At 35.1% G+C, this 16,438-nt stretch overlaps 1 protein-coding gene across 1 annotated transcript in view; it reads left to right on the forward strand.

The window, feature by feature from the left end:
* LOC115886904 (ankyrin repeat and SAM domain-containing protein 1A-like) overlaps nt 1–16,438 on the forward strand; it is a 56,484-nt gene that overhangs the window by 3,075 nt on the left and 36,971 nt on the right. The window contains exons 2-5 of the mRNA XM_030906227.1: nt 3,156–3,236; nt 3,401–3,554; nt 11,096–11,241; nt 11,463–11,585. Coding sequence (XP_030762087.1) covers nt 3,156–3,236; nt 3,401–3,554; nt 11,096–11,241; nt 11,463–11,585 — 504 coding nt within the window. The remainder of the gene's footprint in view (nt 1–3,155; nt 3,237–3,400; nt 3,555–11,095; nt 11,242–11,462; nt 11,586–16,438) is intronic.

Raw genomic sequence — 16,438 nt, forward strand, 5'->3', positions numbered from 1 at the left:
TCTAACAAGTCTTGAGAATTGTTCTCTAAAAAAACATAACATTCACCGGTCAACGTATCCTCGAAAATGTATGGTCAAGAAAATTTGAACCAATAATATTACACGCTTTTCTTCATTTGAAAAATTCATATTTACAATTTCTGTTTAGTTTAATTTGCAAAGTTTGGATGTGACAGCTTCACATTTATGAAAGCAAAGACGATTAAACTTGTTTCCATGGCTAACTAAGTGATATTATTTAAAAATGATAAGAATTGGCTATAACTCGATAATTTTTCGAAGAAAACATATTATAGCTTATATCGATGAAAAGCCTAAAAAATGACCCTTTTTATAAAGTCATGGCCAACTATGGTTTCCATTTTAAAAAAAAACATATGTTTGTGTCATATGTCAAGACAGGCTTCAGAAAAAAACGGAGGACACAGTCTCATTAAAGATGTGATTATCTACAACTTTTATCTGAAAACTTTTTGTCTAAAATACCGTATGATCGAAAAAAAAACGGAGTCCAGTTGGCTTGGAAATGAACATCGATGACATTTTCTATATAATTTTACATATAAAATGACAGTGATCTTCATTTCATAGCCAACTGGACTCCGTTTTTTTCGATCATACGGTAGCTTATAATGGAATTAGGGATAATTTTTATAAATGCAGAAATTTGTTTTTTCGAAATATCTAGTAAGCCATGAACTCTTTCAAAAATCTGAAAGGCGCATATTTATGACCCCACAAAACTGCAATTCTTTCGCCATTTAACCGACTCTCTATCTCCAATAGTTTCCGAGATACCCATAGAGAATATCGTAGGAAACTCACCCTGTATTGGCCTGTATACAATATGATCGAAAAAAAACCGGCGTCGGCGATGGTTTCTCATATATGAGAAATGTCATCAATCGTCATTTCCAAGCCAACTGGACGCCGAATTTTTTTTCGATCATACGGTAATTGTTGTTTTTCTTTATTTGTTTTCAATATTAATAAGTTTCTGTTAAATGCTATTTTCTAATATATAAAGAGTTATCCCAGACAATTGATAAGACTATAAGTGTGCCATTATATGTATAAGACTGCGGTTCGGAATCCTTGTTAAAAAAAAGAAATAGTTGTTTCCTTAATTATTGCATCTGATTTATTATGGCCATTTTTAATTTCAACGCTTAGTTTTTTCCCTGTAAAATGAATCATGTAACAGTTGCGTCATTGTTTTTCCCGGATTTTCCCGAATGCCTAAAAAAAAAGACTGTACTTAAACTGCCGTTAAACGGTAGCTTACTAAAATGCCGTTAATAGGTATGACGTCGTTGATGTGAAGCACTTGACGGCTTTATGAAATATATGAATTTTATAAGGACTAACCAACGCTATCCACCCCACCAAATAACCAACTTAACCAACGCAACTAACCTCGACACTGATAAAAAATATAAAAAACAAATATAAATTAGTAAAAATCAACCAACCCCACCAAATAACCAACTAACCAATGAATTAACACCCTCTAAATAACCACGCTAACCAACACGCCAAGTAACTAAACCAATCCAACTAAAAAGAGTGAAACCAATGCAATAAGATCACGCTATAAGCAAAAAAATATAAAAAAGTCTTGGTCGGCGTGAGATTTGAACCACGGACCATTCGCTTACGAAGCGATAGCCTCAGCCACTGACCCACAGGTGCTCTTGCAGAATGCTTAAGACCAGGCATTACTTTCCGCCGACATGAACGACGTCACAATATCTATTAACGGCATTTTACTAGGCTACCGTTTAACGGCTGTTTAAGTACATCGAAAAAAAAAACGGGCCAATTATTTATGCCCAACCAGCTGTTACCGGTAATTCGTGAAAGTTATAGAACAGTAACCCTAAAACAATAGCTAATTCTTTCAGCATCACTAAACTAAACTCAGAGCCAAAACCTATAATATTACGAAAATGTAAAGATCTACAACCCTTTTGAACTGTGGTGATAAATCTGTTATTCAACTCAATTAACTATATAATTACTAAAAATATATTAGTTAAAAAGATATATATTTTTATATAAAAAACAATATTAATAAGAGTATTTTAATTTATTACTGACTTTACTTCTAGAATGAACATTGTCTTTGTTTTCTCTTGATTTAATCCAACGCGAATAAAAGTGTTTAATACTCAATTTATCTTTGGAACGTTATCTCCTCGGTTATCTCAATGTCTGTTGAGTGTTCATACAAAAAAACTAGGTATTAAAAAATTATAGACTTTACATTTATTGGCCCAATGAAGTAAGTGATTTTCTTTAAATTGCTCTCCTGAAAACTAGCAAAAATCGAGATACGCCTTTTGGTCATAAAGTCGACGATATATGTATTTTATTCTGTAAACTTTCCGATTCCCCCATTTCCGCAAAAAATATCGCTCGCTTAGATCAAAGGCATTTTTTTTGAAATAGTCACGACTGTCTTTTTCGAAGTCGAGAATAAAATTAGTGCCATCTAATGTTCAAAATGCAAAGCACTAATTGCAGAACAAAATGTAGGTAGAAATTTGGAATGGACTAGAAGATAAATTATTAGGGAAGGCAGAAGTGACCATGACACCAGCATATTTTTTGAGATTGATTATATTCCTCGGTAATAAAAATATAATATGACACCAGAAGAAACTAGTCCTGAAGAAACTAGTCACTAGAGTTTGAGAACGAAATGGTATTCGAATACCGGATTTCTGGCACTTCATAATTTCAAAATAAATTTCGCCATATAGAAGTCTAATGAAGTCACACGAAATAACTTTAAAAATCGGTCAAACATTTTAATAGATGAATAGATATTAAGTAAGTATATGTTATATGTTTTACGATTATTTTTCGATTTATTAAAGTATTGTCTTTTACTATGCTGTTCTAGAGAGCATAGTAAAAGATATATCAAAGAGCCAGACGTCTTAAAATACTTGTTTTATTGACGTTGCTAGCTCTCGTACTAATAGCTTCTAGCTTGTCTAGCGAATCGGAAGATTTCGACACACATCCAAAAAATACCATTTACTTGTGAATTAAATTAAAATGACAGACACTAATCTCTTTAGTCGTACACAGAGTGTATTTTGATTTATAACAAATATTTTTTTTACAATAAAAATATTTTCTTTCAGTTTACGAAGAGGTCCTGGCGTCAATGTTCAAGATAGTAGCGGTTATTCTTGTTTACATCATGCCGCTTTAAATGGACACACGTAAGTAAAATTGTGTTCAAGTATGCTAAAATTTTAAAATATGATATCATAAATCCTCTTTTTGCATGATTAAATTGACTTTAATCTTGAAACCTGTTATGGCATGGCAGTTGTTTTAACTAGGTATACGATATATACCAAGAACATGATATCATTTTTTACAGAGATATAGTTCGACTTTTACTTGAACATGACGCTTCGCCCAATATCGTCGATATTAAAGGATCATCTCCTTTGCATTTGGCTGCCTGGTCTGGAAATTTGGAGATAGTGAAACTTCTTCTATCAAGGTCGTTCAAATGCAACGTTAACTTAACCGTAAGTTTCAAAGAACAAATCTTTTCCACCTTTTAGATTATGAATTTTGTGAATTTTAAGAGTCAATCTCTTTTTAAAATTATTACTCTTTTCCTTTTAAATCTATTACTTTTATTGTTATACCGTATAATCGAATAAACAACGTCAAAGACGGTGGGGAATGACAATCGATGATAATTTTGGCAAGGCCTAGAGCAACCTTTGGCATCTCTAGACGTCATTTAATAAAAATTGGCATACAACTTATCAAAAATTAACAATAAATATATAAAGATGAAAAAAAAAAACAGAACGCATAAACAAACTCACAAAAATCTACTTCTAAAATACTATTTTTTCTCGAGTTTTGAACTATACCATTTAAACATAATTTTTAATCAATACGAGGGTTGTCTTTTATATTTTGCATATAGAGTTAGAGAGACTGGGTATACCGTGTGGTGCATCAGAACGTGGGACATACGAAATCAAATGTTAATTTTAAAAAGGTCAAATAATATCTCCCCAGATGATTTTGTGCAAACGTTGTATTAGACTCTTTTGAAGAGGCTTTAAAGTTGTGCTTTCGTGTAGAATTTCGTTTCATAGCCATTTAAAAGTTATTTGCAAAAATCAGAAGAAAGAGAAAGCTACAATAAAAATACCAGCTGGAAATAGTATTCCCACTGTGTTAGATATATGTTCACAGCTCAGTCTCCAGAAAGTCTATACCGAATAAGTCAACAGGTTAAAGAACAAACCGGAGGTTTGAAATTATAGGCATTAAGGCATTAAACACATGGAAGTGTGAAAATAATAATAATTGAACAGGAAGAAAATAACAATGACTTAAACATTCTTCATGTTGAAGAATATTCAAGAAGATTCTTAATCTTTGAAGAAGATGGTAGTGGAGATGTCCCACAAACTTATTTCAGATGTTATTAAATAATATAAATATCTCTTTAATAAATATCTTATCTGTTTCGGTGCTTATAGTTCGTTGACGTGGCTCGAGAGGTTAATGAGTTTTAATCTAGTCTCCTCTGATCATTGTTTCTTTGCATTTGCTTTTTGGTCTTCAACTACTACAGAATTTTTGTATTATTTTCTCTTGGTTTCTCATATTCTTTCTGTTTCTTTCGTGTTTTAAAACCACAATACTACGTGTCTTGTTGTTTCTTGACTATCCAGCCTGCATTGAAGGTAGACGTGTCTCTTGTGAACTCGAACATGGTACTGGTAAGATATGTTGGTACTGGTAAGATATAGTCAGAGAGTGGAAAAAGTACACCAGCAATGTTCATCTGCCCATCCATGATAATTGCGAAAATTTCTTAAATCGCCTGAAATCCAAAAAACCGCCATGGGTATTAGGGCAGCAGCTACTAAATTCCAACTTTCGGGTTGAAGACTGCTGGCGAGATGAATGGTCACAAAATAATCCTGACCTTCATCACTTGATAACTGACCCAGTACTCTGCCCTCCCGGATTCAATTTGCCAAGAATTTTTTATCTCTTTTTTTTTGTATTGTTGGCCAATAAGTTCCCAATGACTTTTTTTTTCGTTACTAATTTCCAGTCCATTATTTGGCAAAATTTCACATCAAATGCCAGGGCCGAGCTGTTCAGCAGCACAGTCTTTTAGAAATAAAAACGATTTTATAAGGTGAACAGTTAATTCATCCTTACTTGTTAATATATTGTACAAAGAAAAATAATAAAGAATAAACGACCGTAACTTTGTACAACGAAATATTTTGGTCCCGTCTTCGGGACGAGTTTAATCTAATTTAAATCTCATTATTTTTCTAATTAGCTTTCATAATAAAAGAACGACTTCCGCCAGAGACAACTCCGAAAATTCCCTGCGAGAGAAACTGCAACTGACGCAGCTGACTGAATTCGAATCGGCTAACGCTCCGATGGCCGCGAAGCCCGCCGCGCCGTGGAAAAGATCGTAACGAGTTTGTTTGCATTATAAAAGTTTGGCAACAAAACGGGAGCGAAACACGGCCGTTATGTAGCATCATCCGTCGACGAAGAGGAGAAACTTTGCATATTAAATTCGGTATAATTCAAAAGATACCGCAGTGAGTATGATAACTTTGAAGTAGATGCAAGTCGAGATGCGCCACAAACTTATCTCAGATGTTATTAAATAAGATAAATATCTCTTTAATAAATGCCTTATCTGTTTCGGTGCTTATAGTTCGTTTAACATGGCTCTAGAGGTTAATGAGTTTTAATCTAGTTTCTTCTGATCATTGTTTCTTTGCATTTGCTTTTGTGGTCTTCAACTACTACAGAATTTTTGTATTATTATCTCTTGATCTGTCTTGAACTTCTGTTTCTTGCATGTTTTAAAACCACAAGACAACGTGTCTTTTTGTTTCTTGACTATCCAGCCTGCATTGAAGGTAGAGGTGTCTCTTTACTGGAACATGGTGCCAGTCAGATTTGTGATTTGCAGCAGATTTCCACTCAGATCTCTTTTTGAATGTTTGACCAATAAGTTCCTAACGACTTTTTTGTTCGTTACTAATTCCCAGTCCATTATTTGGCAACATTTCACATCAAATGCCAGGGCGGAGCTGTTCCGTAGTACAATCTTTTAAAAACATAAACGATTATATTAGGCCAACAGTTAATTCGACCCTACTTGTTAACATAATGTACGAAAAAAAAATAATAAAGAATAAACGACCGTAAATTTGGCCCACGAAATATTTTAGTCCCGTCCTCGGGACGAGTTAAATCTAATTTAAATCTCATTATTTTTCTAATTAGCTTTCATAATAAAAGAACGACTTCCGTCAGAGACAACTCCGAAAATTCCCTGCGAGTGAAGCTGCAACTGACGCAGCTGACTGAATTTGAATCGGCTAACGCTCCGATGGTCGCGAATCCCGCCGTGGAAAAGATCGTAGCGAGTTTGTTTGCATTATAAAAGTTTGGCAACAAAACGGGAGCGAAACACGGCCGTTATGTAGCATCATCCGTCGACGAAGAGGAGAAACTTTGCATATTAAATTCGGTATAATTCAAAAGATACCGCAGTAAGTATGATAACTTTGAAGTAGATGGAAGTCGAGATGCGCCACAAACTTATCTCAGATGTTATTAAATAAGATAAATATCTCTTTAATAAATGCCTTATCTGTTTCGGTGCTTATAGTTCGTTTACATGGCTCTAGAGGTTAATGAGTTTTAACCTAGTTTCTTCTGAAAATTGTTTCTTTGCATTTGCTTTTGTGGTCTTCAACTACTACAGAATTTTTGTATTATTATCTCTTGATCTGTCTTGAACTTCTGTTTCTTGCATGTTTTAAAACCACAAGACAACGTGTCTTTTTGTTTCTTGACTATCCAGCCTGCATTGAAGGTAGAGTTGTCTCTTTACTGGAACATGGTGCCAGTCAGATTTGTGATTTGCAGCAGATTTCCACTCAGATCTCTTTTTGAATGGTTGACCAATAAGTTCCTAACGACTTTTTTGTTCGTTACTAATTCCCAGTCCATTATTTGGCAACATTTCACATCAAATGCCTGGGCGGAGCTGTTCCGTAGTACAATCTTTTAAAAATATAAAAGATTATATTAGGTCAACAGTTAATTCGACCCTACTTGTTAACATAATGTACGAAAAAAAAATAATAAAGAATAAACGACCGTAAATTTGGCCAACGAAATATTTTAGTCCCGTCCTCGGGACGAGTTAAATCTAATTTAAATCTCATTATTTTTCTAATTAGCTTTTATAATAAAAGAACAAATTCCGTCAGAGACAACTCCGAAAATTCCCTGCTGGAGAAACTGCAACTGACGCAGCTGACTGAATTCGAATCAACTAACGCTCCGATGGCCGCGAAGCCCGCCGTGGAAAAGGTCGTAGCGAGTTTGTTTGCATTATAAAAGTTTGGCAACAAAACGGGAGCGAAACACGGCCGTTATGTAGCATCATCCGTCGACGAAGAGGAGAAACTTTGCATATTAAATTCGGTATAATTCAAAAGATACCGCAGTAACTATGATAACTTTGAAGTAGATGGAAGTCGAGATGCGCCACAAACTTATCTCAGATGTTATTAAATAAGATAAATATCTCTTTAATAAATGTTTTATCTGTTTCGGTGCTTATAGCCCGTTTAACATGGCTCGAGAGGTTAATGAGTTTTAACTTAGTCTCGTCTGACCATTGTTTCTTTGCATTTACTATTGTGGTCTTCCACTATTACAGGTAGGAAGAAAAATAATAAAGAATAAAGGACCGTAAATTTGGCCAACGAAATATTTTAGCCCCGTCCTCGGGACGAGCTTAATCTAATTTAAATCTCATTATTTTTCTAATTAGCTTTCATAATAAAAGAACGACTTCCGTCAGAGACAACTCCGAAAATTCCCTGCGAGTGAAGCTGCAACTGACGCAGCTGACTGAATTCGAATCATTCGAATTAATATGTTATTAAATAAGATAAATATCTCTGTAATAAATGTCTTATCTGTTTCGGTGATTATAGCTCGTTTACATGGCTCGAGAGGTTAATGAGTTTTAACCTAGTCTCGTCTGACCATTGTTTCTTTGCATTTACTATTGTGGTCTTCAAGTATTACAGAATTTTTGAATTATTTTCTCTTGGGCTTTTTTCTTTTGGGCTATTTCTCTTGGGCTCTCTCATATTCTTTCGGTTTATTGCGTGTTTTAAAACCACAAGACAACGTCTCTTGTTGTATCTTAGCCACTTTCATCCTTCATTTAAAGTAGAGGTATTTCTTTAGTGAAACATGGTGCCAGGAAGATCTGTTATTTGCAGCAGATTTCCAGTCACTCCAAGCATTTTTTATCTCTTTTTTTGTATGGTTGGCCAATAAGTTCCCAACGACTGTTTTGATCGTTACTAATTCCCAGTCCATTATTTGGCAAAATTTCAAATCAAAATACCATGGCCGGGCTGTTCTGTAGCACAATCTTTTAGAAATATAAACGATTATATTAGGTGAGCACTTAATTCTTTAACTTAATTACTACTTGTTAACATAATGTAGGAAGAGAAATAATAAAGAATAAAGGACCGTAAATTTGGCCAACGAAATATTTTAGTTCCGTCCTCGGGACGAGTTTAATCTAATTTAAATCTCATTATTTTTCTAATTAGCTTTCATAATAAAAGAACGACTTCCGTCAGAGACAACTCCGAAAATTATCTGCGAGCGAAACTGCAACTGACGCAGCTGACTGAATTTGAATCGGCTAACGCTCTGATGGCCGCAAAGCCGCCGTCGAAAAGATCGTAGCGAGTTTGTTTGCATTATAAAAGTTTGGCAACAAAACGGGAGCGAAACACGGCCGTTGTGTAGCATCATCCGTCGAGGAATAGGAGAAACTTTGCATATCAAACTCGGTGTAATTCAAAAGATACCGCAATAAGTATGATAACTTTGAAATAGATGGAACTCGAGATGAGCGCCACAAAGTTATCTCAGATGTTATTAAATAAGATAAATATCTCTTTAATAAATGTCTTATCTGTTTCGGTGCTTATAGCCCATTTACATGGCTCGAGAGGTTAATGAGTTTTAACCTAGTCTCGTCTGACCATTGTTTCTTTGCATTTACTATTGTGGTCTTCAACTATTACAGAATTTTTGTATTATTTTCTCTTGGGCTTTTTTCTTTTGAGCCATTTCTCTAGGGCTCTTTCATATTCTTTCGGTTTATTGCGTGTTTTAAAACCACAAGACAATGTCTCTTGTTGTATCTTAGCCACTATTCATCCTGCATTTAAAGTAGAGGTATTTCTTTAGTGAAACATGGTGTCAGGAAGATCTGTTATTTGCAGCAAATTTCCAGTCACTGCAAGCATTTTTTATCTCTTTTTTTTTGTATGGTTGGCCAATAAGTTCCCAACGACTGTTTTGATCGTTACTAATTCCCAGTCCATTATTTGGTTTGGTTTGGTTTAATTTAAATCTCATTATTTTTCTAATTAGCTTTCATAATAAAAGAACGACTTCCGTCAGAGACAACTCCGAAAATTATCTGCGAGCGAAACTGCAACTGACGCAGCTGACTGAATTTGAATCGGCTAACGCTCCGATGGCCGCGAAGCCGCCGTCGAAAAGATCGTAGCGAGTTTGTTTGCATTATGAAAGTTTGGCAACAAAACGGGAGCGAAACACGGCCGTTATGTAGCATCATCCGTCGAGGAATAGGAGAAACTTTGCATATTAAGTTCGGTATAATTCAAAAGATACCGCAATAAGTATGATAACTTTGAAGTAGATGGAATTCGAGATGCGCGCCACAAAGTTATCTCAGATGCTATCAACTAATGCCTAAGAGATCAACAGTACTAATATTGTGACAAGATGTATTGCTTGCTAAATACCTGCTTCTTTTTGTATTTTTTTTACTATGGTTGATCCCGTGATAAAGTATGTGATTTCGATAGACGTTATCTAAAATATGGGGGAAGAATTAAGCCAATATTGATATTAAATGAATGATAAGTGCCAATATATATATATATATATGTATATATATATATATATATATATATATATATATATATATATATATATATATATATATATATATATATATATATGCTATATATATATATATATATATATATATATATATATATATATATATATATATATATATATATATATATATATATATATATATATATATATATATATATATATTGATATATATATATACAATATATATATATATCGGGACAGCTTACTACTACAAGCAAATTAGTTTTAAATTTATTTCTTTTGGAATGAATCTGATGACAATAACAGATAATATAAAAACAATCCTTAGTACAATTATACACACAAACGCAATTGTAGGATACATATTTGAATAAACGAGAAAGGTATATTAATATAATAATAAAACGTAAAAGTGATAATGCATACTCGTGTTTAGGATTTTACAGTTTTCCTTGGATTAGAATCTATAATCCCGGGATCGAGGGATTGACTATCATGAGAAATTTAATGAGAGAATGAGAAATTTAACCTAAAGACTTAATAAAAATGCAGCTACATACATATATCAAAAAGAAAATGAGAAAAGAGCTTTATTAAGTAGACAGAACAAAGTAACAAATATAAATAGCGATTAAAAAAAAACAATAATTCTTGTTGAAAAAAAAATATAGCAAACATGAAAATATAACTTTTAGATATTAACGTTCTTAGTATATCAAGTCGAATCATTTTAGATTGGGCACGTAAATTTTTCGAGATTTTGAGGATCCCGTGATATAATATCCGGATTTCGGGATTAAACGTACTTGTGTTTATATGATAACTTGGAGATAAAACGAAAAAAAAAATGTTGTAAGGAGCAAACGTGATCCTAAAGCCTCAATTTGGAATCCAAATTTTAGAAACTTTATTAATTTTTCATAATTATGTTCCTCCTTTTTTGTATTAATATAATTGTTAAAAATTCCCCAGTTGTACAGGTTTTTTATTAGGTTTAATCGAAACCAACGTAAAAAACACTTTTTTTGTCCGAGAATATGTTCTGTTACAGACTGAAGATGACGAGACGGCATTGCATTGTGCGGCACAATACGGTCATACGGCCGTTGTTAGCCTTTTGTTGGAGTATGCTTGTGATCCGGGCATTCGAAATGCTAAAGGCGAAACAGCATTGGAACTTGCAGCTCAATACGGAAGGTAATATTAATTTGTAATAGTGCTTCCAATTTTGTTACTCGATTGTATTATACTTACATACTAGTATGTTCAAGCAAATTAATAGAAAAAAATAATTATGTATCTGGGAAACGATACTACTATATAGTATTTTTTCTGATTGATTTTATAAGACAAGTTGATCAAATGAACACTGAAAAACGTTTATTTTTATTCATAATGGCTCATTTTTTTATTTTTAGGCTAGAGACTGTGGAACTTCTGGTAAGAACAGATCCCATGCTGATTCAGTGTCTTAAGAAGACCACGCCGGACATTGTTTTGCCGCATACTCCTCTACATTTGGCAAGTAGAAATGGACACAAGTAAGTCGGTTTGTACTAATATAAGTCTTACGTATATATGACTTACTAATATTAAGTTTATAGTGTCTTGGTACTCATTTTAGATTTTATTAAAACTTTAGAATTGATCTTTGAAATAACGAAAATATATTTCCAATTTGACATTAGCAGGTTTTCTCTTTTATAACACGGCATTATTAATTTTCCAATTTTTTTTTAATGTTTACACTAAAAAGTATGTGGGCGTCATTAATCAAATTGCGTTTTTAGATGCAATTACACTCTTAGTACTTGTAATATCTTGTACTTTACGGTTAAATTACACTTTGGCTACACACTTTTTCTGGAGCACAGAACGGTTAAAATAAAATCTTCTTCTTCAAGTGTCATGTTCCTAGTGAACGTTGACGATTGCCATGTTAACAATATCTCTATCGCTCTCTATCTTGTAGAATGTAGAATGTTTAGGAGGGGAGTTAATCACCGCGACCTTATAGATCTATTGTGTGTTCCCCTTTCTTGAGTTATAACGAGTTGTAACTCATCATACAGTCTCAGGGCTTTAACAAAAGCCAGTATCTGAGACGGCTCCACAGAGGCCAGTTCTCCATCCTCGACATCAGACGTACCAAGGTTCATGGCACGAATGGTCGTCGTCTCGGCGCACTCAGTGATAAAGTGTTCTGGTGTTTCCCCATTTTCCCCACAAAATCTGCATTCGCCGTTGTTTCTCAGTTTCAGCCTACTGAGGTGTTCGTTGTTAGAAACCCCGTGACATTCCGAAGATTGTTTTTACTTAAATCAAGGAAAACCTTTGATTTTTCTCGGTCATAAGTTCTGAGGAACTTTTTCGAGTGTCTTAGACCATTGGAGGACACCCATTCCAAGTTACGGATGCAGTCTTCCAGACTCTTCAGTTCCGCTTTCAGTTGGTTCCCGTTTGGAAAACAGAACGGTTCTGGTCCAGTTAGTGGAATGTTCGCTCCTTTTCTAGCTAGATCAATTGCTTTTTCATTGCCTTCTATCCCTTGGTGAGCAGGCACCCAGAGTAGGAGGACTTTATTTTCTTTGCCTAATTTGTTGAGCTTCTCTAGGCATTCTTTGACCAACTTCGAATTGATGGTTACTGATCGCGTTAAGTGCTGCTTGACTATCGGATAGGATGGCAATTTCCTGTTTTCGATAGTTCCTATCTAAGATAAATTGTACGCATCTTTCGATAGCGCAAATTTCTGCCTGAAGGATACTGGGGTAGGTGGAACCCATTGGTTCGGAGTATTTAGTTTTCGGCCCAAATACTCCTATCCCTGTCCCTGCTTTGGTTTTGGAAGCATATCACGTGATGGTATAGTCTTTTATATGCTGAGTAAGCGTTTCTTTCTTCCAATCCTTTTTATTACTCAATACTACAGTGAGGTGTTTCTCAAAGTTGTAAATTCTTGGTATGTCATCCACTGGGAGTTGGAGAAGTGGCTCTCTATCTTGCGCTACATGGATTAATTCATCCGCACTCAAGCCTGTCCATTGCCGCAAGTTCCTCAACCACGAAAGCCTCTTGCAGTCAATCCACTTCTTTCCTTCGATTTTTTCCGTTAAGTATCAGTCGGAAAAATTCATATCGAGGTCCTCTGGTTATATGGCCAAGGTATTCAAGTTTTCGTTGCTTGATAATATTCAGAAGTAGCCTGTCGTGCTCCATTCTTCGAAGAAGTTCTTCATTTCTGGTTCTGGTAGTCCAAGATATTCTAATCACTCTTGTTAGTGAATGTTTAGTGTACCATTTGACAGCAGCGACTTAAACTTCTGAAATGTATTTCTTGCTTGTTCTATACGAAATCTGATTTCGCATGAAGGATCGATATGTTGGTTAATCCAACAGCCTAGGTATTTAAACTTCGCCACTCTCTCCAACGTTTCCCCATTCAACAATAATGAGGTCTCGCCGACATCGACTTTACTCACAACCATATATTTAGTTTTATTTAGATTAATAGATAGCCCCCAATTCTTACAAGCTTCATTGTCTCTATTTACCAATTCTTGTAGATATACGAGATTGTCTGCTAAAATTACGGTATCACAAGCACTATTTGCGTCCTCACTAACAAATATTCACTAATTCCAAGGGTTTGATCTGTTTAAGTCTTCTGATGTGGGTTGTGTTGTCGAGTAGCTGGATGGCCTCAACGTTGACATGGTGGTGAAGTCCTTCTTCGTGCCTCTTGGCGAATGAAGTGATAGTTTGGGTAACCGTGTCCACTTCAAAGTCCCTGTGGAGGTCACTGTATCGGAAATGCCAGGGGACGTTGACAATGCTCCTTAGTACTTCATTTTGGAATCGCTGCATAATTTCTTGACTGCTTTTACTAGCACAACCCTACAATTGTATGCCATATGCCCATACAGGTTTGAGAACCTGTTGGTAAAGTAGTAATTTATTATATATTGATAACGTTGAATTTCGCCCAAGAAGCCAATACATTTTTTCAAATTTTTAAAAAAATTATGCCTAGAGGTAGCCATCGCCAAAATTATGATCGATTGCCGTTCCCCAGCCGTCTTTGACGCCGTTCTTTTTCGATCATACGGTTAGGAAGAATTCTTTAAAAAAATATATATTAATTTTTTTTTGTTTTTCGAACTTTTTTATTTACAATCTGTATACTATATGGACTTTTCCCAAATTGCAAACTTCAAATCTGATCGACAAAAGCAAATAATCGAATCGTTTTCGAATTAGGTATGCAGCCGGTGCCCTTTTTCATACAAATATCGCACTAATTAATAGATAATTAATATTTTAACGACAATGCACTCACGAGGGCGTGAAGTATATCGGGCCGGGCCGCGTGAAATGCCCGTCAATTAGCAGAGCAAATGACCATTAATTGATTGAGCCGCTAACCCAAACGCTCAAACGGGCATCCGGATCGCATTAACCGTTCGCATCGCGGCGCTAATACTGCACTTTCCTATCGGAGAGACTCGACCTCTGCCACCCCCCGCACCGGGGGCACAAAGGCCGCTGCGGGGTGTTTCTGTGCAACAGCTTGTTTGCAGCATGCACCTGTGAAATTCATCAATGCGCCAATTCTGGATTTATGCGCTAGAACGACTTCTTTACACATCGCTGGCTGTCTGCCTGCTGTAACACAGCGTATTACGTCTAGATGTTGCCGGAGACGGATAGATATGTATCTGCCGGTTGTTTGGATTTGAATATTAAAAATCGATTTGTTTTGGTATAGTTCTATTTCTTGGGAATCTATTTCAAAAACATATCTTTTCTGAAACAACCTACGAACGTATAGAATTAATATAAAATTTCCTAATATAATTTCGACATACAACTTATTTATATTGTAGCGTTTTTTATAAAACATTACCACTGCGAACGGCAGCTTTTCATCGGAGAGCAGTCGTGGATAAGGTATTTCACTGGAAAGAACTAATTAACAATAATAACTCGAAATTATAAATATTGGGCGCCAGGCATGAACAGAGAAAGAAAACATAGTTGTTTATTACTTAAAACTAGTGACTATATTCATTTATGATGTATCCTGATGGTAAATAGCATTGTACAATTTTAATAATTATTATAGGTGGTTATATGTCGAGTAAAGGCTATGTATGTAAATAATATTAAATATGTTCTATGAAAAAATACAATGCGTGTAACGTTATAGAAAATATAAGAAAGGTAGCATTACTTTATTTAAATTGTTAAATTTTATGCGGTGTTAAATCTGATATATTGCAACCTGTAGATTCTAGAATCTATGTCTGGTTATTCATCTGTTAATATAGCGTAATAATAATATCTATAGAAAGTAATACTATTACAAGGCGTAATGTAATGAAACCTAAAATCTAAATCATTGTAACTACTAAATCGACATAAATGTTCTTAATAATCTAACCACTAAATATAGTCTGTACGATATTATTTAAAATGTACGTTATTAAGTTAAGACTGAAAACCAGAACCTAAATCTACACTTACCTGTTCTTGAGGCAATCCTGTTTCGAAGAGTAGCAGCGTGAGGTGGGCTCATATCTCTGTACTGTCTGTTGGCGATCCTGTTGGCCAAAACAACAAAAGGGGCCAGAATGAGGACACCATGAATCAATACAGCCGTAGCTACTGACTAGGCTTAGAAATGGGAGCGAAGCAGCATGGGGCTTACGCTGTATCCATACTGTGGCAATATGGGGACACTACCCGTACCTTGGAACACTACTAGGACCTTGGATAATGTCCGTAACATGGACCATAACCTTGGACACAGTCCATCCATAAGATAACGGTACAGGGGAACACTACCCGTACCTTGGAACACTACTAGGACCTTGGATAATACCCGTACCTTGTAAATAGTCCGTCCATAAGATAACGGTACAGGGGAACACTACCCGTATCTTGGATACTACTAGGACCTTGGGTAATGTCCGTACCTTGTAAATAGTCCGTCCATAAGACCCTAAAAATACGACTCTTATTTAAAAAACCAAACAAGGTCTAATAAACAAAATAAACCTACCTCGAAACACTTCCGAGGGCTCAATAATAAACAAAAGAACTGTCCTTTCTTCCATTTAACATTCTGGAGGACAACAGCAAAAGTACACCAACGTGTCAGCAAAATACAAATACGAGTTAAGGTGGGTTAATTCAAAACTCTAGCCTAAAAATATTCAATAACAATATCGAACCCATAAAAGACAATAACTCATCTTTACCTGTAGCTTCGAAATGGCAGCTGATTCAGATTTTGCAGCAAGATTTAAATTATTACCACTTCTAAAAGCCGGGTGAACAAAAGTGAGGTTAAGCGCCGAGAGCCGCCTTGACATATAACAAGGATCTTGAC

This window comes from Sitophilus oryzae, unplaced genomic scaffold (assembly GCF_002938485.1).
Source record: "Sitophilus oryzae breed Bouriz unplaced genomic scaffold, Soryzae_2.0 scaffold_535_pilon_pilon, whole genome shotgun sequence".
Taxonomy (NCBI): Eukaryota; Metazoa; Arthropoda; class Insecta; order Coleoptera; family Curculionidae; genus Sitophilus; species Sitophilus oryzae.